The 25,078-nt window shown below is 44.8% G+C and overlaps 1 protein-coding gene across 12 annotated transcripts in view; it reads right to left on the bottom strand.

Annotated features, from left to right (window-relative positions):
- The window catches only part of LRP8 (LDL receptor related protein 8), an 80,110-nt gene extending 78,866 nt beyond the window's left edge, over positions 1–1,244 (bottom strand). For 3 of the 12 annotated variants that reach the window (XM_070368027.1, XM_070368029.1, XM_070368030.1), the window contains exons 1-2: positions 976–1,235; positions 69–188 (exon numbers count right to left, since the gene is read on the bottom strand). In XM_070368027.1, the coding sequence (XP_070224128.1) occupies positions 69–188; positions 976–1,084 (229 nt within the window). In that variant the 5' untranslated portion in view covers positions 1,085–1,235. Of the gene's footprint in view, positions 1–68; positions 189–975 lie in introns of all 12 variants that reach the window. The other 9 variants (XM_070368025.1, XM_070368026.1, XM_070368021.1 and 6 more) reach the window with 7 other exon arrangements.
- Positions 1,245–25,078: the final 23,834 nt, after the last annotated feature.

The raw sequence follows: 25,078 nt of genomic DNA, 5'->3' as shown, positions 1-25,078 counted from the left end.
CTGCAGCCACGTGGGCGCTAAGCAAAGCGTCCCCCCACCGTTCCCTCCTTCCCCGGCCAACCACTCACGGCAGTCGTCCTCGTCACTGTTATCCGAGCAGTCGTCGTCCTCGTCGCACCTCCACACGGAGGGGATGCAGCGCTCGTTCCGGCACCGGAACTGGTTCTCGTCGCACTCCTTGACCGACCCTGCGCGGGGGGAGAGGAGGCGTGAGCCGGATCCCCAGAGCACAGCGGTCCCGGCCGCGGGGAGGGGTCTACTGAGTGAAGCAAAGGGGGCGACGCTGAAGCCAAAGACTTGGAGGCCTCTGGCACCCTCGACCAGGAAGGAGGGCAGGATGATAAGGGTTCCAGGGATGACGGGCTGCTCTGTGGCACGACGAGGCCAGGCACACACAGTCGGTGTCACACCATTTTGATACACTCCCCATTCAGAACACTCACCCGCCCACACGGCCCATAATGAGAGATCCACACAGACACAGCCCACAGGGAGCCCCCCGAACACGCCGCGACACGCGCACTAGGCGCTGCGGGCACATCCCCCTCGCACGCAGCCCCTCTTTCTCTGCAACACGCAGGGGTCGCCGGAAACGCATTGTCAGCCGGGGAAGTCTCTTGGCTCTGCTCATCGCCGCCGCGGAGCGCGCGTGTCAAATTAATCCCAACGGCGAGAATCACACAAGCCCTCGCGAAACCATCAGTGACCAACCCAGCAAAGTTCCTGGCCCCCACGGCGCCCATCCCCCAAGAACGGGTGCCGGGGGTCAGAGCCCACTACACAAGAGAGCCGCGAGGGTGGGGGTCGAGGGCAAATTAACGGAGACCTGGGTCCCCAGGAGTATATCCTGCACAGGCGCCCCGCTGCCTGGCCCGGGCTCAGGGACCCCGGCGCAACCCGCCCGTCGGCCGCCGGGCATTGCTTTGTTGGCCGCTCCAGCGGCTCAAAGCCGGGCCGGGCATCGGCCGCACGCACCTTGGCCGCCGTGCAGTGGATCCGCTGCCGCCGCCGCGAGATGCTGGAGCTGCAGTAGCAGCAGCAGCAGCGCCAGCGGCCGGAGCGCGCCCCGCTCGGGGCGGCCCATGGCGGGCCCCGGGCTCCGGCCGCCGCGCCCCGCGCACCCTGTGCAGTCGCCTCGCCTCAGCCCACCGAGTCCTTGCCGCGGCGCCGGGGCTGCCGCTGCCGCTGCCCCCGCCGCCGCCGCCGCCGCTGCCGCCCGCCCCGGCTCCTCGGCTGCATTTCAAGCAGGTTTCGTGACGCTCGGCGGCGGGGCGGGCTCAGGCTGGGCGCGCGGCCCCGGGCCTGGGCTGCTGCCGCCGGCGCGCGCGCCCCCTCCCGCTGCAGCCTCCGCCCCACACTCCTCCCTCTGACGCCTCCTCTCCCTCCTCCCTCAAGCTCTTGGTCCGCTTCTCGGTTGGTACGTTCTCAGTGACCCTGCTCAGGGTCCCCCTCGTGCTGGGCGTTGCAGACGCTGGGATGAGCCAGGCAAGACCTCTACCCCTAGAGGCAGCAGATGGCCTAAGGGAAGCAGCACAGGCTGCCTGGAAGAGGTGACAGGCTGATAGGAGGCTGAGGAATGCCAAGGAATGAACCTGGGCGGGATGGAGACGATGTTCCCGGGTGCACAGGCCTGTGAATGTACACATGGAGTAGGGATGATAGTGGATAGGGGTTGGGGTACCAGGATTCATGTGATCTGGGAGAAACTGGGGGAGCAGGAATGGACCTCTGCACCCCTCCAAGGCTCCAACCCAGATATCACACATCCTTGTAGCTGGTTAACGTGCCCATGCTGCATTCTCATATGAATGCAGTTTGTGTGGCCAAGGATAAGAGGCAGGTGGCTTGGGCCTGGTGGACAGATTTGATTCATTCATTCTCATTGGGTCATCCTGTTGGGCCAGGCAGAGGGGCAGACAATCAGGGGGACCAGCAGGGACAACGGGATTGTCTTCGCTGTGATGGTGAAAGGCAGAGACTGGAGGCCCCCGAGAAGGGATGCCTTATCCCTGCTAATGGAGGACTCACACGCAGGGCTGCTGTCCGCCCCTGCTGGCATGAATAAGACCCCTCCTCTGGAAAGTCTCAGCCCCACTTCACGCATTCCAGAGTGCAGGTGACTAGATTTTAGTTACCTGCTGATAAGCAAGCCCCAACCAGCACAGCCTTTTTGGACAAAGAGTTTTAAGTGCGCTGGCCACTAAAAGAGCCAGACTTGAAGGTGGTTAGGCCCAGTGCGGGTCCACCTTCCCCTCCTTTCTGGCTGTCTCACCTCCATGGCAGGGATATAGAAGAAAGGGCCTCAGGAGTTGTTAGCCTCAGGCCTAGAAGTTACTCTGTCTCATCAGCAGTCCTATTACTGAGCTGTATGTCTTCCCACAAAGGGCAGCCCATTGGCAGTGTTTGTGACCACCCCATGAGGAGGGTTGCAGACCCCAGAGAGCCCAGCAGGTGCTGCTGCCATCACCTCTTCTATCTTTTGTTCATTCAGTCATCCAACGAACACATTCCAGCCCTGCTCTGTGTCAACCCTGGGCCTAGGAGTGCCAAGGTGAATCAGACAGTCTACCAGCTTCATTGCTGGGGAGACAGACCATCAACCAACAGTCGATGAAATGCAGGCATACTTTCAGCACAAAGTTATGGAGCACCTGCTATGTGCCTGACATTGCCCAGGGATACAGTATAGAAATAGATGGCGTTCCTCCTTGCCCTCCTGCACCTTAAATCTTAGTTGGGAGAGAGAGACACAAAAGCAAGAAAACAGAAACAAAAAAATGACCATAATTTCTAATCATCATAACTGCTATAGAAAAAATAAAGTAGGATGATGTGAGAGTAATATGAGGTAACTTTAGAGAGGTGATCAGAGAAGGCCTCTCTGAGGAGGTGATATTTCATTGAATGGCCAAGGATGAAACTACCGTAGATTGAATGTATCCTCCCAGAATTACATTAAAACCTAATCTTCATTGTGAAGGTATTTGAAAGTTGTGTCTCTGGGAGTCAGTTAGGACATACATGAAATTAATGCCCTTAGGAAAGAGGCTCCAGAGACATCTCTGGCCCCCTCTACCATAGGAGGACATAGCAAGAAGATAGTCATCTATGACACAGGAAGTGGGCTCTCACCAGACATCAAATCTGCTGGCATCTTGACCTTTCATTGCTTTGACATTGAACGTCTCAGGCTCCCAACAAATTTCTGTTGTTTTCAGGCGACTCAATCCGTGATATTTAGTTATGGCATCCCCAGTGGACTGAGACAAAATCCAACCCTAGGAAGATCAGCTGCAGAGGCATTCCTGGACAGGAGAGCAGCAGACAGACTCCTCCAATTGGGCTGGAATCTGGTAATAAGGAGAAGCTGGGTGAGCAAGTAATGTCAGAGAGAGCAGCAAGGTTCTGATCACATGAGGGCTTTGTAGGCCACAGCAAGAGGTCTGGATTTTGTTCCAAGCGCAATGATTCCCAATGTGACAGCGGGATGCATAGGACTGGATCCCCTCTTGTAGCCAAAACTGACCACTTCAGCTTAGCACCTCCTTTACTTTGTGGTCTCAGAAAAGTCATTCCCCATCTGTGAGCTTCAGCTGCTCATCTGTGAAGCAAAAATGGGGAATTTCATAGGTTCGTTTTAGTTTTCAGATTGTGTGAATTGAAGTTCACGGGCAGCAAGGTAAAGAGATTAAGAGCGTAGGCTCTGGGTTAGACTGCCTGGGTTTAAGTCTGTTCCTTCTCTTTCTAGCTACGTGATATTGGGCAACTCACTTGACCTCTATGGCACAGTTTCTTTACCTGTAAAATGGGAATGATGAGTATCTCACAGGGTTGTGAGGATTGCATTAGAGGAGATTATTTATGCAGAGCATGCAGTGTACAGTTCAGTTCAGTTCAGTCGCTCAGTCGTGTCCGACTCTTTGCGACCCCATCAATCCCAGCACGCCAGGCCTCCCTGTCCATCACCAACTCCCGGAGTTCACTCAGACTCACGTCCATCGAGTCGGTGATGCCATCCAGCCATCTCATCCTCTGTCGTCCCCTTCTCCTCCTGCCCTTAATCGCTCCCAGCATCAGAGTCTTTTCCAATGAGTCAACTATTCGCATGAGGTGGCCAAAGTACTGCAGTTTCAGTTTCAGCATCATTCCCTCCAAAGAAATCCCAGGGCTGATCTCCTTCAGAATGGACTGGTTGGATCTCCTTGCAGTCCAAGGGACTCTCAAGAGTCTTCTCCAACACCACAGCTCAAAAGCATCAATCCTTTGGCGCTCAGCATTCTTCACAGTCCAACTCTCACATCCATACATGACCACTGGAAAAAACACAGCCTTGACTAGACGGACCTTTGTTGGCAAAGTGATGTCTCTGCTTTTGAATATGCTAGCTAGGTTGGTCATAACTTTCCTTCCAAGGAGTAAGCATCTTTTAATTTCATGGCTGCAGTCACCATCTGCAGTGATTTTGGAGCCCAAAATAAAGTCTGACACTGTTTCCACTGTTTCCCCATCTATTTCCCATGAAGTGATGGGACCGGATGCCATGATCTTTGTTTTCTGAATGTTGAGCTTTAAGCCAACTTTTTCACTCTCCACTTTCACTTTCATCAAGAGGCTTTTTAGTCTCTCTTCACTTTCTGCCTTAAGGGTGGGGTCATCTGCATATCTGAGGTTATTGATATTTCTCCTAGCAATCTTGATTCCAGCTTGTGCTTCCAGCCCAGTGTTTCTCATGATGTACTTTGCATATAAGTTAAATAAACAGGATGATAATATACAGCCTTGACGTACTCCTTTTCCTATTTGGAACCAGTCTGTTGTTCCATGTCCAGTTCTAACTGTTGCTTCCTGACCTGCATACAGATTTCTCAAGAGGAAGGTCAGGTAGTCTGGTATTCTCATCTCTTTCAGAATTTTCCACAGTTTATTGTGATCCACACAGTCAAAGGCTTTGGCATAGTCAATAAAGCAGAAATAGATGTTTTTCTGGAACTGTCTTGCTTTTTCCATGATCCAGCAGATGTTGGAAATTTGATCTCTGGTTCCCCTGCCTTTCCTAAAACCAGCTTGAACAACAGAAAGTTCACGGTTCACGTATTACTGAAGCCTGGCTGGAGAATTTTGAGCATTACTTTACTAGCATGTGAGATGAGTGCAATTGTGCGGTAGTTTGAGCATTCTTTGGCATTGCCTTTCTTTGGGATTGGAATGAAAACTGACCTTTTCCAGTCCTGTGGCCACTGCTGAGTTTTCCAAATTTGCTGATATCTTGAGTGCAGTACTTTCACAGCATCATCTTTCAGGATTTGAAAGAGCTCAACTGGAATTCTATCACCTCCACTAGCTTTGTTCGTAGTGATGTTTTCTAAGGCCCTCTTGACTTCACATTCCAGGATGTCTGGCTCTAGGTCAGTGATCACACCATCGTGATTATGCTGTGGATGTGACTAGTGATAGAAGCAAGGTCAAATGCTGTAAAGAGCAATATTGCATAGGAACCTGGAATGTCAGGTCCATGAATCAAGGCAAATTGGAATTGGTCAAACAAGAGATGGCAAGAGTGAATGTAGACATTCTAGGAATCAGCGAACTAAAATGGACTGGAATGGGTGAATTTAACTCAGATGACCATTATATCTACTACTGCGGGCAGGAATCCCTCAGAAGAAATGGAGTAGCCATCATGGTCAACAAAAGAGTCCGAAATGCAGTACTTGGATGCAGTCTCAAAAACAACAGAATGATCTCTGTTCGTTTCCAAGGCAAACCATTCAATATCACAGTAATCCAAGTCTATGCCCCAACCAGTTACGCTGAAGAAGCTGAAGTTGAACGGTTCTATGAAGACCTAGAAGACCTTTTAGAACTAACACCCAAAAAAGATGTCCTTTTCATTATAGGGGACTGGAATGCAAAAGTAGGAAGTCAAGAAACACCTGGAGTAACAGGCAAATTTGGCCTTGGAATACAGAATGAAGCAGGGCAAAGGCTAATAGAGTTTTGCCAAGAAAATGCACTGGTCATAGCAAACACCCTCTTCCAACAACACAAGAGAAGACTCTACACATGGACATCAACAGATGGTCAACACCGAAATCAGATTGATTATATTCTTTGCAGCCAAAGATGGAGAAGCTCTATACAGTCAACAAAAACAAAACCAGGAGCTGACTGTGGCTCAGATCATGAACTCCTTATTGCCAAATTCAGACTGAAACTGAAGAAAGTAGGGAAAACCACTAGACCATTCAGGTATGACCTAAATCAAATCCCTTATGATTATACAGTGGAAGTGAGAAATAGATTTAAGGGCCTAGATCTGATAGATAGAGTGCCTGATGAACTATGGAATGAGGTTCGTGACATTGTACAGGAGACAGGGATCAAGACCATCCCCGTGGAAAAGAAATGCCAAAAAACAAAATGGCTGTCTGGGGAGGCCTTACAAATAGCTGTGAAAAGAAGAGAAGCAAAAAGCAAAGGAGAAAAGAAAAGATATAATCATCTGAATGCAGAGTTCCAAAGAATAGCAAGAAGAGATAAGAAAGCCTTCTTCAGCGATCAATGCAAAGAAATAGAGGAAAACAACAGAATGGGAAAGACTAGAGATCTCTTCAAGAAAATTAGAGATACCAAGGGGACATTTCATGCAAAGATGGGCTCGATAAAGGACAGAAATGGTATGGACCTAACAGAAGCAGAAGATATTAAGAAGAGGTGGCAAGAATACACAGAAGAACTGTACAAAAAAGATCTTCACGACCCAGATAATCACGATGGTGTGGTCACTGACCTAGAGCCAGACATCCTGGAATGTGGAGTCAAGTGGGCCTTAGGAAGCATCACTACGATGCAGTGTACAGTAGGCACATAATAGCTACTCGTTTAGTTGTGAAGTGAAAGTTGCTCAGTCGTGTCTGATTCTATGCATCCCCATGGACTGTGGTCCATGGAATTCTCCAGGCCAGAATGCTGGAGTGGGTAGCCGTTCCCTTCTCCAGGGGATCTTCCAAAACCCAGGGATCAAACCCAGGTCTCCGCATTGCACATGGATTCTTTACCAGTTGAGCCACCAGGGAAGCCCAACTAGTTTAGTTCAGTCAATCAGTTCAGTCACTGAGTTGTGTCCAACTCTTTGTGACCCCATGGACTGCAGCACACCAGACTTCCCTGTCCATCACCAACTCCTGGAGCCCACTCAAACTCATGTCCATTGAGTCAGTGATGCCATCCAACCATGTCATCCTCTGTCATCCCCTTCTCCTCCCACCTTCAATCTTCCCCAGCATCAGGGTCTTTTCCAATGAGTCAGTTCTTCGTATCAGGTGGCCAAAGTTTTGGAGTTTCAGTTTCAGCATCAGTCCTTCCAATGAATATTCAGGACTGGTTTCCTTTAGGATTGACTTGTTTGATCTCTTTGCACTCCAAGGGACTCTCAAGAGTCGTCTCCAACATGATTATTGAAACATAATTCCTCATCAAAAACTTTTGATAACATCCTAGCACTCAAACAATAAAGACTGAGCCTTCCTTGACCTCCTTTCCAAGAGGGTCTTTACTCCTACTGTCTGACGCACATCCAGCTGCCAAAGTGGGCAACTCATCTCTCGAAAAAGCCCCTACCAGAGGTTCTCCAGGCTCCTTTCAGCTCCCACCCAATCTGGGCCACTTCTCTCTCTCCCTAGTCAGCCTGTGACCTTCCCAAGGACAGGAGCTAGCTCTCATGCATGTCTGGGTTTCTGGCACAGGGCACATTTGATCAGTGTTTGTTTGTTGTTGCCTTTATTTATGATTTCTGTATCTTTAGGAGGACTATGTCGTATTCACCCCTATTTTCAGAGGATAAATACAAGCCTTGGTATATAACAAGCATTAGATAAATGATGTTTAAATCCTTGAAAAGATTAGAAAGAAAACCATGTCAAATAATAATGATAGCTAATGCTTATTGTACATTTGCTGGGAGGGAGGCGGTCAGGCACTGTCTGGGTGTTTTAAATGCTTTAACTCATTTGGTCCTTACAGCATCTCTATGAAGCAGGTTTTATGTTGATCCCATTTTACAGATGAGCAAGGTAAAGAAAGGGTGGGGAGATCATACAGATAATAAATGGGAGGGCTAGCAGTTGAACTCAGAGGACAGATCTGGGAGTTTTTCAGGGCACCTAAGTTGGTTAATTCTCATGAGGGACAAACAGAGAAAGCCAGCCCTTGGCACACACCAGACAGGAAATGGATGCTGAGCTTCTGGTACAATTTGTGCTCAAGTGACTTCTTGTCCTTACCTGTCCTCTGTCTCCATCCTGGGCTGACTCACGCATACTGGCCTCACCCAGTCCTGGGTTTCCAAAGAAAACCCTCAAACCCAACCCCAAGTACAGTGAGTTTTCTGTGAAACAGAAACAGGTGACATTCCACCTGCTGTTCACATGTCCCTCCCAGGTCTCTGTGTCCTGCCTTCAGAGCTATCAGAGGCCCAATGGCCCACCCATTGCACATTCTACTCCCGCACTCTGTCCCCCAAGACAGCCTCAGTCCTCTGCCAGGCTGTAGTCTCTGCTGAGAATACTCTTGCCCTGGCTCACTTCTGTGCATACTTTGGGCCTCAGCTCATAATCCTCCTCCCCTGGGAAGCCCTCCAGCCTCCTTTAGAGAGGTACCACCCCTTCTTCTCTAGACTCCCACAAGACTGTGTGTCCCAGTCTCTCTGATCACACTGGGATATCATTGTTGGATTCCCCATCCAATGAGTTGCTCAAGTCAGAAACTGGGTCGTCGTGGTCCTTGCTGTGTCCCCAGTGATGATTTGTTAAAGGGTAGTGTGATATGAATTCTCTCCAGGGCCAGGGCCAGAGAGCCTTCTGCATATACACCTCCCCCAGCTGCTCCAGCTGGCTTTGTGCTAGGCAAGGAGCACAGATGGGCCAGACTTTGTCCCTGCCCTTGAGGATCTCGGGTCTAGGGGCAGACAGTGACAGTGCAGGCTGATAAGAGCCCGAGAGGGGGTGCCCATGGCATCACATCCCCACCCTCAGATACCCAAGGCTGCATCACCCATCCAGCCAGGGTCAGAGACTAGTGGCCCCGAGCTAACCACAGCTGAGCTGCAAGGGCAGCAGAACTCTCCCACTGTCCGCTGCCTTCACTTTACAGAAGTCTAGCCTGGTCTGTCATGTGTACTAGCAATGAATTGCCATGTCCTTACATATTTACCTCTCTCTCCTCCTCTCTCTCTCTCTTTTCTAGCAGAATATCTTCATTTCCCATAATAGAAGAATTCTCATTTATTACATGAACTTTATACAGGTCCAAACTGCCATGGTTTAAATCATATGTTAGCTGTGTAACCTGGGACAAGTTACTTGAACTCTCTGTGCTACATCTTCATCTATAACATGAGGATGACAATGTTACCTAATAGTATTAATTACCTGCATAGCAAAATAACCTAAAACTTAGCAACTCAAAACAACAAATATTTACTATCCCTTATGGTGTCTATGGGTCAGGAATGTGGAAACAACTTGGTTGGGTCATGATGTTGGCCAGGCTATAGTCTTCTGAAGGTTTAACTGGGGCTGGAGGGTCTTGGTTGACTTGCTCGTGTGCCTGGCAATTTCATGTTTGCTGTTGGCAAGATGACTCAGCGTTTCACCAGACAGATTTCTCTATAGGACTGCTTGAGTGTCCTTACAACATGGCAGCCAGCTCCCCCCATCCAAGAAGGAGAAAGAGAAAACAAGAAGGAAGTCACAATGTCTTTTATGGCCCAAGTAGGGAGGTCACTCCATCATTCTGGCAATATCCTTTTGATTTCACATGTTAGCCCTATTCCTTGTGGGAAGGGACTATGTAGAAGAATGACAGTCAGGAGGCAAAAATCACTGGGCCATCTTGGAGACTAGCTGCCACATATCTCATAGGATTAGCGAGGATGAAACATGTTAATATAAGTAAAGTGCTCAGAAGGGTTTTCTGTATATAGTACATCTTATATGTGTGTTTGTTGTTGCAATCATTGCTGTTTTTTTCTGGTACATAGTAAGGACTCCATAAGGGTTATTTACAAATACCATAAACATTATTCCTATTATCTACAGAACCCTATTCATCATATAGAGGAAGACACCCAGCAATTGAGAGGATAAAAGCACTTCAGGGTTTCAAAACTGACCAGAGCAGAGCAAGACAAACCCAGCCTTGGTTTCTTGCCTCTTGGCTGTGTACCCCCAGGAGAGTCACATCTGCTTCCTTCACTGCCTTGCTGGAGGACACTGGGCAGGTCTTTTTTCCTCTCTGACCTTGGGGTTCCCATCCGAAACATGAGGGTTGGACTAGGTCAGTATTTCTTATGACAGATCAGTCACTCTTACCCACTGGAGTGACTTTTTCCATTTCCACTTACCTCCTCTACTGTCATCCTAGTATTTTCCTTTAAGTCCTTTCACTTAATAATAAACTTCACTTCATCCTAAGCAATGCTAAGCAATAATCTCCATAAGATCACAGGTTTGATATGTTAATCATATTCTCCAATACACATTAAAATAAATGTGTGCTTATTCAAATAAATGATACCTTTCTGTCCAGCCAGATGCGTCTTGCTTCTCTCGGGGCTTCCAGCTCCTCGCCCCACTTAATCTGAAGAGGATGGAGTACAGGAGCCCTGGCCATTCTGCCCATGACAGCAAACCTCTCAAGGTGACCGAGAGGCCACCAGGGTGCTGGCCACCTGAGTCAGAGGACCTGCTGCTGGAGGCTCAGCAATTTTCCGTTTGCTTTGTTTTGGTTTAGTTTTAATTTCTTTTTTTCTTATTAGAGTTTCACTTCCCATACTTTAAAGAATCAAATATTTCTGCACACTTGTCATGAGAAACTTCAGTCGTTCACTCCCCACCTCTATTTCCTTCTCCCCAGAGGCAAACATTTTTCTGTTTCTGTTTCTTGATCTTTCAATTTCAGGCACTATCTTTTGACTTCCCACCATGAAGACAAGGATTTAGCTCTCTTACCACCACTACCACCACCCCCTGCTCTCCCAGAAACATAAACACATAGACATCCACACAGTCACTCTCTGAGTCAACCCTTACCCATCCTTCCAATATGATTGTGATTATGTGATTTTAAAAGGTGTTTTAATTTTTTTTATTTTTAATTGTGGTAAGAAACACATAACCTAAAATTTACCATCTTAACCCCTTTTAAATGTACAGTTCGGTGGCATTGATTACATCCACATCGTTGCATAACCATCACCCCAGTCGGCTCCAGAACTCTTTTCATCTTACAAACTGCAACTCTGTACCCATCAAATAACTTCCCATTCTCCTTTGTCCCCAGCTCCTGGCAACCACATTATAACTTCTGTCCTATGAATTTGACTACTCTAGGTACCTCATGTAAGTGGAGTTGTACAGTATTTTCCCTTTTACAATTGGTTTATTTCACTGGCATAATGTCCCCAATGTTCATCCATGTTGTAGTGTATTGCAGGGTTTTCTTCCTTTTAAGGATGAATGCAAAGAAATAGAGGAAAACAATAGAATGGGAAAGACTACAGATCTCTTCAAGAAAATTAGAGATACCAAGGGAACATTTCATGCAAAGGTGGGCACAGCTAAGGACAGAAACAGTATGGACCTAACAGAAGCAGAAGATATTAAGAAGTGGTGGCAAGAATGCACAGAAGAACTATACAAAAAAGATCTTAATGACTCAGATAACCATGATGGTGTGACACACACCTAGAGCCAGACATCCTGGAATGTGAAGTCAAGAGGGACTGAGGAAACATCACTACGAACAAAGCTAGTGGAGGTGGTGAAATTTAAGCTGAGCTATTTCAAATCCTAAAAGATGATGCTGTGAAAGTGCTGCACTCAATATGCCAGTAAACTTGGAAAACTCAGCAGTGGCCACAGGACCAGAAAAGGGCAGTTTTCATTCCAATCCCAAAGAAAGACAATGCCAAAGAATGTTCAAACTACCACACAGTTGTACTCATCTCACAAGCTAGGAAAGGAATGCTCAAAATTCTCCAAGCAAGGCTTCAACAGTACGTGAACCAAGAAATTCTAGATGTTCAAACTGTATTTAGAAAAGGCAGAGGAACAAGAGATCAAATTGCCAACATCTGTTGGATCATAGAAAAAGCAAGAGAATTCCTGAAGAACATCTACTTCTGCTTCATTGACTATGCTAAAGCCTTTGACTGTGTGGATCACAACAAACTGGAAAATTCTTAAAGAGATGGGAATAGAGGATCCTGCTGTGATGTATGTCAGAGAGTGTTTTGCCTATGTTCTCCTCTAGGAGTTTTATAGTTTCTGGTCTTACATTTAGATCTTTAATCCATTTTGAGTTTATTTTTGTGTATGGTTTTAGAAAATGTTCTAGTTTCATTCTTTTACAAGTGGTTGACCAGTTTTCCCAGCACCACTTGTTAAAGAGGTTGTCTTTAATCCATTGTATATTCTTGCTTCCTTTGTCAAAGATAAGGTGTCCATATGTGTGTGGATTTATCTCTGGGCTTTCTATTTTGTTCCATTGATCTATATTTCTGTCTTTGTGCCAGTACCATACTGTCTTGATAACTGTGGCTTTGTAGTAGAGCCTGAAGTCAGGTGGGTTGATTCCTCCATTTCCATTCTTCTTTCTCAAGATAGCTTTGGCTATTCGAGGTTTTTTTGTATTTCCATACAAATTGTGAAATTATTTGTTCTAGCTCGGTGAAGAATACCGTTGGTAGCTTGATAGGGATTGCATTGAATCTATAAATTGCTTTGGGTAGTATACTCATTTTCACTATATTGATTCTTCCAATCCATGAACATGGTATATTGAATCCTCTATGACCCACAGCAGGATCATCTATGACCCACCTCCCAGAATATTGGAAATAAAAGCAAAAATAAACAAATGGGACCTAATTAAACTTAAAAGCTTCTGCACATCAAAGGAAACTATTAGCAAGGTGAAAAGGCAGCCTTCAGAATGGGAGAATATAATAGCAAATGAAGCAACTGACAAACAACTAATCTCAAAAATATACAAGCAACTTCTACAGCTCAACTCCAGGAAAATAAATGACCCAATCAAAAAATGGGCCAAAGAACTAAATAGACATTTCTCCAAAGATGACATACAGATGGCTAACAAACACATGAAAAGATGTTCAACACCATTCATTATCAGAGAAATGCAAATCAAAACCACTATGAGGTACCATTTCACGCCAGTCAGAATGGCTGCGATCCAAAAGTCTACAAGCAATAAATGCTGGAGAGGGCGTGGAGAAAAGGGAACCCTCTTACACTGTTGGTGGGGATGCAAACTAGTACAGCCATTATGGAGAACAGTGTGGAGATTCCTTAAAAAACTGGAAATAGAACTGCCTTATGATCCAGCAATCCCACTGCTGGGCATACACACTGAGGAAACCAGAAGGGAAAGAGACACGTGTACCCCAATGTTCATCGCAGCACTGTTTATAATAGCCAGGACATGGAAGCAACCTAGATGTCCATCAGCAGATGAATGGATAAGAAAGCAGTGGTACATATACACAATGGAGTATTACTCAGCCATTAAAAAGAATACATTTGAATCAGTTCTAATGAGGTGGATGAAACTGGAGCCTATTATACAGAGTGAAGTAAGCCAGAAAGAAAAACACCAATACAGTATACTAATGCATATATATGGAATTTAGAAAGATGCTAACAATAACCCTGTGTACGAGACAGCAAAAGAGACACTGATGTATAGAACAGTCTTATGGACTCTGTTGCAAAGGGAGAGGGTGGGAAGATTTGGGAGAATGGCATTGAAACATGTATAATATTATGTATGAAACGAGTTGCCAGTCCAGGTTCGATGCACGATACTGGATGCTTGGGACTGGTGCACTGGGACGACCCAGAGGGATGGTATAGGGAGGGAGGAAGGAGGAGGGTTCAGGATGGGGAACACATGTATACCTGTGGCGGATTCATTTTGATATTTGGCAAAACTAATACAATTTGTAAAGTTTAAAAATAAAAAAAATTAAAAAATAAAGAGAGATGGGAATACCAGATCACTTTACCTGCCTCTTGAGAAATCTGTATGCAGGTCAAAGAGCAACAGTTAGAACTGGACATGGAACAACAGACTGGTTCCAAGTTGGGAAAGGAATACATCAAAGCTGGATATTGTCACTTTGCTTATTTAACTTATATGCAGAGTACATCATTCAAAATGCTTGGGTGGATGAAGCACAAGCTAGAATCGAGATTGCCAGGAGAAATATGAACAACTTCAGATATGCAGATGACACCACCCTCAGGGCAGAAAGTGAAAAGGAACTAAAGAACCTCTTAATGAAAGTGAAAGAGGAAAGTGAAAAAGCTGGCTTAAAACTCAACATTCAAAAAACTGAGATTATGGCATCTGGTCCCATCAATTCATAGCAAATAGATGGAGAAACAATGGAAACAGTGAGAGACTTTATTTTCTTGGGCTCCAAAATCACTGCAGATGGTGACTGCAGCCATGAAATTAAAAGACATTTGCTCCTTGGAAGAAAAGCTATGACAAATCTAAACAGCATATTAAAAAGCAGAGATGCCACTTTACTGACAAAGATTCATCTAGTCAAAGCTATGGTTTTTCCAGTAAGACAGGTACTGATGTGAAAGTTGGACCATAAAGAAAGTTGAGCGCCACAGAATTGATGCTTTTTGAACTGTGGTGTTGGAGAAGACTCTTGAGAGTCCCTTGGACTGCAAAGAGATCCAACCAGTCAATCCTAAAAGAAATCAGTCTTGAGTATTCATTGGAAGGACTGATGCTGAAGGTGAAGCTCCACCACTTTGGCCACCTGATGCAAAGAACTGACTCTTTGGGAAAGACCCTGATGCTGGGAAAGATTGAAGGCAGGAGGAGAAGGGGACGACAGAGGATAAGATGGTTGGATGGCATCATCAACTCAATGGACATGAGTTTGAGCAAGCTCTGGAAGTTGGTGATGGACAGAGAAGCCTGGTGTGCTGCAGTCCATCAGGTAACAAAGTTGGACATGACTGAGCAACTGAACTGAATTGAACTAATAAGGATGAATGATATTCCATTGTGTGTATATTCCATATTTTGCTTATCCATTCATCTGACAATGGTCACATGGGGTTGCTTCCACCTCTTGGCTTTTGTGAATAATGCTTCTATGAACATGGGTGTACAAATATCACTTCAAATCTCTGTTTTCAATTCTTTGGGGTATATACCAAAAACGAAACTGCTGGGTCATATGGTAATCCCATTTTTATTTTTTGAGAAACTGCTGTACCATTTTTCATAGTGGTTGCACTGTTTTACATTCCACCAATGGTTCACAAAGGATCATACCCTTTACAACATTTGTTATTTTCTGTTTGTTTTGTTTTTTACAGTAGCTATAGACAGGTATAACAGCTATAACAGGTATCTCATTGTTGTTTTGATTTGCATTTCCTTAATGGTGATATGCCCCAACCAGTAACGCTGAAGAAGCTGAAGTTGAACGGTTCTGTGAAGACCTAGAAGACCTTTTAGAACTAACACCCAAAAAAGATGTCCTTTTCATCATAGGGGACTGGAATGCAAAAGTAGGAAGTCAAGAAACACCTGGAGTAATAGGCAAATTTGGCCTTGGAATACAGAATGAAGCAGGGCAAAGACTGATAGAGTTTTGCCAAGAAAATGCACTGGTCATAACACCCTCTTCCAACAACACAAGAGAAGACTCTATATATGGACATCACCAGATGGTCAACACCGAAATCAGATTGATTATATTCTTTGCAGCCAAAGATGGAGAAGCTCTATACATCAACAAAAACAAGACCAGGAGCTGACTGTGGCTCAGATCATGAACTCCTTGTTGCCAAATTCAGACTTAAATTGAAGAAAGTAGGGAAAACCACTACACCATTCAGGTATGACCTAAATCAAATCCCTTATGATTATACAGTGGAAGTGAGAAATAGATTTAAGGGCCTAGATCTGATAGATAGAGTGCCTGATGAACTATGGAATGAGGTTCATGACATTGTACAGGAGACAGGGATCAAGACCATTCCCATAGAAAAGAAATGCCAAAAAGCAAAATGGCTGTCTGGGGAGGCCTTACAAATAGCTGTGAAGAGAAGAGAAGCGAAAAGCAAAGGAGAAAAGGAAAGATATAAACATCTGAATGCAGAGTTCCAAAGAATAGCAAGAAGAGATAAGAAAGCCTTCTTCAGCGATCAATGCAAAGAAATAGAGGAAAACAACAGAATGGGAAAGACTAGGGATCTCTTCAAGAAAATCAGAGATACCAAAGGAACATTTCATGCAAAGATGAGCACAATAAAGGACAGAAATGGTATGGACCTAACAGAAGCAGAAGATATTAAGAAGAGATGGCAAGAATACACAGAAGAACTGTACAAAAAAGATCTTCATGACCCAGATAATCACGATGGTGTGATCACTGACCTAGAGCCAGACATCCTGGAATGTGAAGTCAAGAGGGCCTTAGAAAACATCACTACGAACAAAGCTAGTGGAGGTGATGGAATTCCAGTTGAGCTATTTCAAATCCTGAAAGATGATGCTGTGAAAGTGCTGCACTCAAGATGCCAGCAAATTTGGAAAACTCAGCAGTGGCCACAGGACTGGAAAAGGTCAGTTTTCATTCCAATCCCAAAGAAAGGCAATGCCAAGGAATGCTCAAACTACCGCACAATTGCACTCATCTCACACGCTAGTAAAGTAATGCTCAAAATTCTCCAAGCCAGGCTTCAGCAATATGTGAACCATGAACTTCCTGATGTTCAAGCTGGTTTTAGAAAAGGCAGAGGAACCAGAGATCAAATTGCCAACATCCGCTGGATCGTGGAAAAAGCAAGACAGTTCCAGAAAAACATCTATTTCTGCTTTATTGACTATGCCAAAGCCTTTGACTGTGTGGATCACAATAAACTGTGGAAAATTCTGAAAGAGATGGGAATACCAGACCACCTGACCTTCCTCTTGAGAAATCTGTATGCAGGTCAGGAAGCAACAGTTAGAACTGGACATGGAACAACAGACTGGTTCCAAATAGGAGAAGGAGATCGTAAAGGCTGTATATTGTCACCCTGTTTATTTAACTTATATGCAGAGGACATCATGAGAAACGCTGGGCTGAAAGAAGCATAAGCTGGAATCAAGATTGCCAGGAGAAATATCAATAACCTCAGATATGCAGATGACCCCACCCTTATGTCAGAAAGTGAAGAGAAACTAAAAAGCCTCTTGATGCAAGTAGAGAGTGAAAAAGTTGGCTTAAAGCTCAACATTCAGAAAACGAAGATCATGGCATCCAGTCCCACCACTTCATGGGAAATAGATGGGGAAACAGTGGAAACAGTGTCAGACTTTATTTTTCTGGGCTCCAAAATCACTGCAGATGGTGACTGCAGCCATGAAATTAAAAGATGCTTACTCCTTGGAAGGAAAGTTATGACCAACCTAGATAGCATATTCAAAAGCAGAGACATTACTTTGCCAACAAATGTCTGTCTAGTCAAGGCTATGGTTTTTCCAGTGGTCATGTATGGATGTGAGAGTTGGACTATGAAGAAGGCTGAGCGCCGAAGAATTGATGCTTTTGAGCTGTGGTGTTGGAGAAGACTCTTGAGAGTCCCTTGGACTGCAAGGAGATCCAGCCAGTCCATTCTAAAGGAGATCAGCCCTGGGATTTCTTTGGAAGAAATGATGCTAAAGCTGAAACTCCAGTACTTTGGCCACCTCATGCGAAGAGTTGACTCATTGGAAAAGACTCTGATGCTGGGAGCGATTCGGGGCAGGAGGAGAAGGGGAGGACAGAGGATGAGATGGCTGGATGGCATCACTGACTCAATGGACGTGAGTCTGAGTGAACTCCGGGAGTTGGTGATGGATAGGGAGGCCTGGCATGCTGGGATTCATGGGGTCGCAAAGAGTCAGACACGACAGAGAGACTGATCTGATCTGATCTGAATGGTGATATTGTGAGTCATTTTATGTGCTTCCTGGCTATTTGTGCATTTTCTTAGGAGACATGTCTATTCTAGTCCTTTGCCCATTTTAAAATTAATTGATCTGTTTTGTTGTTGTTGTTGGGTTGTAGGAGTTCTTTATATATTCTGGATCTTAATTCCTTATTGGATACATGATCTACAAATATTTTCTCCTGCTGTGTAGTTGTCTTTTGATACATTTTTTATTTTTATGTAGTCTAACTCATGTATTTTTTCTTTTGTTGCCTGTGCTTTAGTGTCTTATATTGAAAGGATTTTTATGTGATCATAATAAAATAAATGCTATTCACAGTGTGCCATGATTAGTATTTTTTCCTGAATTATTATGTTTTTCCTGGAATTGGTAATGGACATTTATTTATTTGTCACTTTGTTTTTTGCTTCATTTCTAAGTATTCACTCATTATTCCCAAACTCTCCATCATTTGTGTAGACTTCTCTTAATGCAATCACCCATAATAGCCTTTTACCCATTTACTTGTCTGGGAAGTCCCTGCAAAATTCTGACGAGTTGACGGCAAGGTCAGCTGCTCAGATCTCATTGTGGGTTTTCCCTTCCCCATCATCTGGAGATTTCTCTGCACATGTCTCCTGTGTTGAATCTCTTGCTTCCTACATCCCATGTCTTCCTTTTTCAATATTCACTATCTTATTTGGGGGAACATCTGCTCATAGCTTTCTTTTTTTATTATTGAAATATAGTTGATTTACAATATTGTGTTAGTTTCAGATATTCAGCAAAGTGACTCATATATATGTGTGTGTGTGTATATATATGTATATACATATTTTCTTCAGATTATTTTCCATTACAGGTTACTATAAAATACTGAATATACTTCCCTGTGTTATACAGTAAATCCTTGTTGCTTATCTATTTTATGTATAATAGTTTATATCTGTTAATATCATATGCCTAATTTATCCCACCTGTCTCCCCTTCCCCTTTGGTAATCTCAGATCATGAAAACAACCCAAGTACCCATCAATAGACACCTGGTTTAAGAAGACTATATATAATGGAATATTAGCCTTTAAAAACAATGAAATAATACCGTTTGCAGCAACATGGATGGACCTAGAGATTATCATATTAAGTGAAGTAAGTCAGACAGAGGAAGACAAATGTCATATAATATCACTTATATATGGAATCTAAAATATTATACAAGTGAACTTATTTATAGAACAAATAGATTCACAGACATAGAAAACTTATGTTCATAGCTTTCTAAGAGGAGGTATTTGAGGTAAACTTTTTGAGAGCTTGCTTAAAAGTGCCCCTCATTTAATTGGTAGTTTGATAAGATATAGAGTTCTAAATTGGAAATAATTTTCTTTCTGAATCTTGACGTCTTGTTCCATTGTCTTCTCTTTATCGGGAAAGGCTGTATTTTGTCACCCTGCTTATTTAACTTATATGCAGAGTACATTATGCGAAATGTCATGCTGGATGAAGCACAAGCTAGAATCAAGGTTGCTGGGAGAAATATCAATAACCTCAGATATGCAGATGACACCACACTTATGGCAGAAAGAGAAGAGGAACTAAAGAGCCTCTTGATAAAAGTGGAAGAAGAGAGTGAAAAAGTTGGCTTAAAACTCAACATTCAGATAACTAAGATCATGGCATCCAGTCCCATCACTTCATGGCAAATAGATGGGGAAACAATGGAAACAGTGACAGACTTTATTTTCTTGGGCTCCAAAATCACTGCAGACGGTGACTGCAGCTATGAAATTAAAAGACACTTGCTCCTTGGAAGAAAAGTTATGACCAACCTACACAGCATATTAAAAAGCAGAGACATTACTTTGTCAACAAAGGTCCGTCTAGTCAAAGCTATCCTTTTTCCAGTAGTCATGTATGGATGTGAGAGTTGGACTATAAAGAAAGCTGAGAGTCAAAGAATTGAAGCTTTTGAACTGTGGTGTTGGAGAAGACTCTTGAGAGTCCCTTGGACTGCAAAGAGATCCAACCAGTCCATCCTAAAGGATATCAGTCCTGAATATTCATTGGAAGGACTGATGCTGAAGCTGAAACTCCAATACTTTGGCCACCTGATGTGAAGAACTGACTCATTTGAAAAGACCCTGATGCTGGGAAAGATTGAAGGCAGGAGGAGAAGGGGATGACAGAGGATGAGATGGTTGAACGGCATCATCGACTCAATGGACATGAGTTTGAGTAGGCTCCAGGAGTTGGTGATGGACAGGGAACCCTGGCGTGCTGCAGTCCATGGGGTTGCAAAGAGTTGGACATGACTGAGCAACTGAACTGAACTAAACTGATTTATTTATTTATTTGGCTGTACCAGGTCTTAGTTGCAGCATGCAAGATATTTCGTTGTGGCATGTGGGATCTAGTTCCCTGACCAGGGATCGAACCTGGATTCCCTGCATTGGAAGCATGGAGTCTTAGCCACTGGACCACCAGGGGAGTACATCCCACGTCTTCTATTGATAGTTGCTATTGAAAAGTCCAATGCCATTTGGTTTCCTGTTTATAGGACCCTGTTCTTTCTCTCTGCTGCTGCTACTGCTGCTAAGTCGCTTCAGTCATATCTGACTGTTTGCGACCCCATAGACGGCAGCCCAGCAGTCTCCCCGTCCCTGGGATTCTCCAGGAAAGAACACTGGAGTGGGTTGCCATTGCCTTCTTTCTCTCTAGAAGCATTTAAACATCTGTGTCCTCAGAGTGTCTTTGAGTAAATCTGTTTCCATTCAGTGTGTTGGACCCATGCTGGGTCCTCTCATCCTGGAAATTCATCTTCAGGTTGGAGAAAGTTTCCTAGAGTGATCTCTATAAAATAACAATTTCCTCATGTTCACTTTCTGTGTTTTTTACTTTCTGGATCTCCTTAATTATTCCAACATTGGCCCTTCTGAACTAGCGTTCTATGTTTCATATATATATATATATATATATATATATATATATATATTTTCACCTCTTTTTGTTCTCTATCTGGAAAATTTTTTCAACCTTCTACAGAGGTTTTTGTTTTATTTTTCCTCTGATCGTATTTCCAAGAGCTCCTCGTTTTTTCACTGACTATTCCTTTTTTATAGTACCTTGTTCTTTTTTCATAATGCAATATTTTCTCTTATTTCTTTAAAGATGTACATAACATTTTGTTGTTGCTTCTGTTAAAGTATTTATCACCCTGCAGAAGTCTCTGCTTCCTCCAAGTTAACTTTTCTCTCATCGTTTAAAAGACTAGCCACAAAATGGGAAAATACGTTATAGCTCAAATAATGAACAAGGCATTCTACCCAGAATACATAAAGAACTCTTACAAACCAATGGGAAGAAGACAAACAGCTCAATTAAAAAATGGCAAAAGGGACTTCCCTGGTGGTCCAGTGGCTAAGACTCTGTGCCCCCACTGCAGGGCCCCCACGTTGGATCCCTGGCCAGGTATCCTGCGTTCTGCAGCTAGAGTCTGCATGCCACGACTAAAGACGGGAGATCCCTTGTGCCACAGCCAAAACCCGGCACAGCCAAATAAATAAACAAAACATATATTTTTAAAATAGCAAAAGCTATGGACAAGCATTCTAGAGGAAATATGAATGAAAAATAAACCTGAAGAAAAAATGCTGAACCTTACAGAAATCAGGAAAAAGTAAGTTAAGACCACAATGAGATTTTCTACAGAAAAGGAATTGGACAGTGACAAGTACTGGTGAGAATGTGAAGCAACAAGAATTCTCCTACCCACGTAGTACAGTGAAAATTGCTGCAGCTGCTTTGGAACTTGTGATTTCATTACTAAGGGAAAACACTAGAGATAGGCATGCAGACAAGCATCAAGAGACCCATACAAAAATGTTCACAGTGATGCCATTTACAATGGCAAAAACCTGGAAACCAAGCTAATGTCCTTAGAAGAAAAATGAATTAATAAATTATGTCATCTGCATATAATGAAATCCTGTATGGCAGTGGAAATGAAGCAGATAACAACTGCAGTCAGCTATAGAAGGGAATCTTAGGAGCATAATGGAAGCTTAGAAACATAAGCTGAGGGAGAACAGCGTATTCAGAAGACTTCAGACAACACAATCCAACATTTAGAGGGCTCAAAACAGGCAAAAACAAACTGTATTGTTTAGGTTTTCATACATATGTGATACAAGCTTTACTGAGGAAATGACTCAACAAAATCCGAGATAATGGTTACTTCTATAAGGAAGGCAGATTGGAAATGGGATAAGGAAGAGGCCCACAGTGTTAATCATGTTCTCACGTTTAAGTTGGGTTCAAAGGTGTTCATTATGATCCCTTATTCCCAGGGTTGCCATACATCCGGTGTTTCCAGGATAGTCCGGGTTTATACCTGTTGTCTCATATACTTTTTCACTGCAATTCCTTTCTTTCTCAGAAAGTTCTGGTTTGGATAATAATGTATATGACTACTCTATTTGTTTCTTATAAAGTACAACATGCATCTCTCTTGTATATAACTTTTATTATATCATATATGTAATGTTTAATGCCAGGGCCACAGCCTGGCCACGATCTAAGGGGTTTTTTGTGGTTTGGCCCTGGTATCCTTCTGAACCAGCCTGGGTATCTGTCCTCAGGGTCTCAGATGACCCCTGCAGCCATTTGGATTCCCCAGTGCCTGAGTCCTTATACCCCACCCCACCCAGGGTCCCACTCCCCAACTCCCATCCACTTGTGACTCTGTGTAGGACCATCCTCCAGTGTCCCTGAAACCTCGCCTGCAATCAAGGGTCACTGACATCCCCTTGGTGCTAGGCCCTGTGCTGGGCAACACTGGGCTTCCAGTCCAGGCCCTGCCCTAGAAGACCTGTCAAGGTTCAGATGGAGATGGAGATGTGATAACCCAGGGGACCAGAGGAGAGACACGGCTCCGGGCTACATATGGCACTGCAAGAAACGTGGGCCAACCTGGAGACCCTGGGATGGCTGCCTGGAGCTGATCGAGCTCACGGGAAAGGTGGGGAGAGAGCTCCAAGCAGACAGAAAGAATGCAGAGAGCCATGCTGTGGGAATGAGCGGGCTGGGCTCGGGGAAGGCAATTCACATCCTTCACTCTAAGTAGAGCAGAGGGCACAGGACAACGGGGCAGTGCAGCGGCGGGAAGCAGGGCTGGAAAGGGCACCTCCTGGGGGCCCTGAATGCAGAGCCTCAGATCTCGAACTGCATCCCAAGGGCAGCAGAATTAAAGTGAGGCAAAGAAAACTGAGAAGTCTGGAAGAGAGCTATCAAATGAGGTTAAGAAGGAAATTAGGGGGAGAAAGTCAGAGAGATAGAAGGGGACCAAGCAACAGAGAAGTGATACTATTCTGCTTAGTCTTGGAAACCCACCCCGGCAGCCTCTACTCCTCCATCCTGCATCCACCTCAGTACATGGGGTCACAAAGAGTCGGACACTTCCCACTTCCCGACTGGATAACTCAGTCAGTAAAGCATCAGACTTTTAATCTGCGGGTCCAGAGTTCCTGTCCCTGTTCAGGCACTCTGATTTGGGGGGCTTCCCAGGTAGGACTTCCTGGGTTCAAATTCCAGCATCGCCTGCGTCCTTCCTGTGTAACCTACCAGCATCCTACCTGTGTACCCTTGGCGGGTGGCTCAGTCTCTCTGTGCCTCCAGTTTCCTACTCTGTGAAAGGAATCTGAGGAAAGCCCCTACCCCAGTGAGGCTTCATTGAATCATTAAGGGCCAGGAATCTCTTCATGAGCCATCATTGTGGTTAGGGTAGACACCATCCCTTCCTCCAAGACAGGGGAGATACAGCTGAAGAGAGAGACGATGTCTCTGCAGAGCCTTGACTGTGGCCCAGGACCCCACACAGGGCTGGACCTGTCCCCTACCTGAATGAATGAAGCCTCATGCCTCTTGAAGTCTCTTTTCCCTGACCTTGGCTGTGTTGGGTGCGGAAGGTGGAATGATCATAATGACAAAAACATTTATTGAGTCAGTGCCTTCCCTGAAGCAAATCTCTCCTGCTTTACAGTTCCTCATGGATCCTCACAGCAGACCTGTAGGTGAAGCAGCTTGGCCTCTACTTTATAGGTGAAGATACTGAGGCTCAGAAAAGTGTGAAGCCTGCTCAAGGTCACACAGTCAGGGTATATGACCACGTTCAAGCCACAGCCTACAGCTGTCTAAATGCAGAATCTCAGGACATCAGAGCTGGGAGACCCTAAGAGGGGCATCTTGGAAGTGGGATTTTAGTCACAGAGTTCTTTCCTCAATAAAAATATATGTGCAAACTCAAGATAAAAAATTCATCCAAGAGGAATATATTAGCCATGCGAGTCCAGGCTCTGCTGAGGTGACAGATAAACTCTGAAGTCTCAGTGGGGGTAACACAATAAAAGTTTATTACTCACACAAATATAATGTGGGTTAGTGGCTCTCCTGAGCATCTCTCCTCCGCCTGATGACTCAGGGGTCGAAGTTGCTTCCATCTTGCATATGTGCTAAGTTGCTTCATTCGTGTCTAACTCTTTGCAACCCCATGGACTGTAGCCCGCCAGGCTCCTCTGTCCATCGGATTCTCCAGGCAAGAATACTGGAGTGGGTTGCCATGCCCTCCTCCAGGGGATCTTCTTGACCCAAGGGTCGAACCCATGCCTCTTAAGTCTCCTGCATTGGCAGGTGGGTTCTTTACCACTAGCGCCACCCAGGAAGCCCTGTTTCCATCTTACAATATACCCCTATAAGTAAGTGTAAGTAAGTGAAGTCGCTCAGTTGTGTCCGACTCTTTGCGACCCCATGGACTATAGCCTACCAGGCTCCTCCGTCCACGGGATTCTCCAGGAAAGGGTACTGGAGTGGGTTGCCGTTTCCTTCTCCAGGGGATCTTCCCAACCCAGGGATCGAACCTAGGTCTCCCGCATTGCAGGCAGTCGCTTTACCATCTGAGCCACCAGGGAAGCCATACCCTATAGACCATGTCATTTCAATGCATTGTCACTATGGGAAAGAAAGAAAAGAGCCAGCAGTGTCACGCTGGGGATTTAAAGCTGGGCCTGTA

This window comes from Bos mutus, chromosome 3, assembly GCF_027580195.1.
Source record: "Bos mutus isolate GX-2022 chromosome 3, NWIPB_WYAK_1.1, whole genome shotgun sequence".
Lineage (NCBI taxonomy): Eukaryota > Metazoa > Chordata > Mammalia > Artiodactyla > Bovidae > Bos > Bos mutus.
Note: the sequence above shows the minus strand (reverse complement) of the source record. Positions and strands in the feature narration are given on the sequence as shown.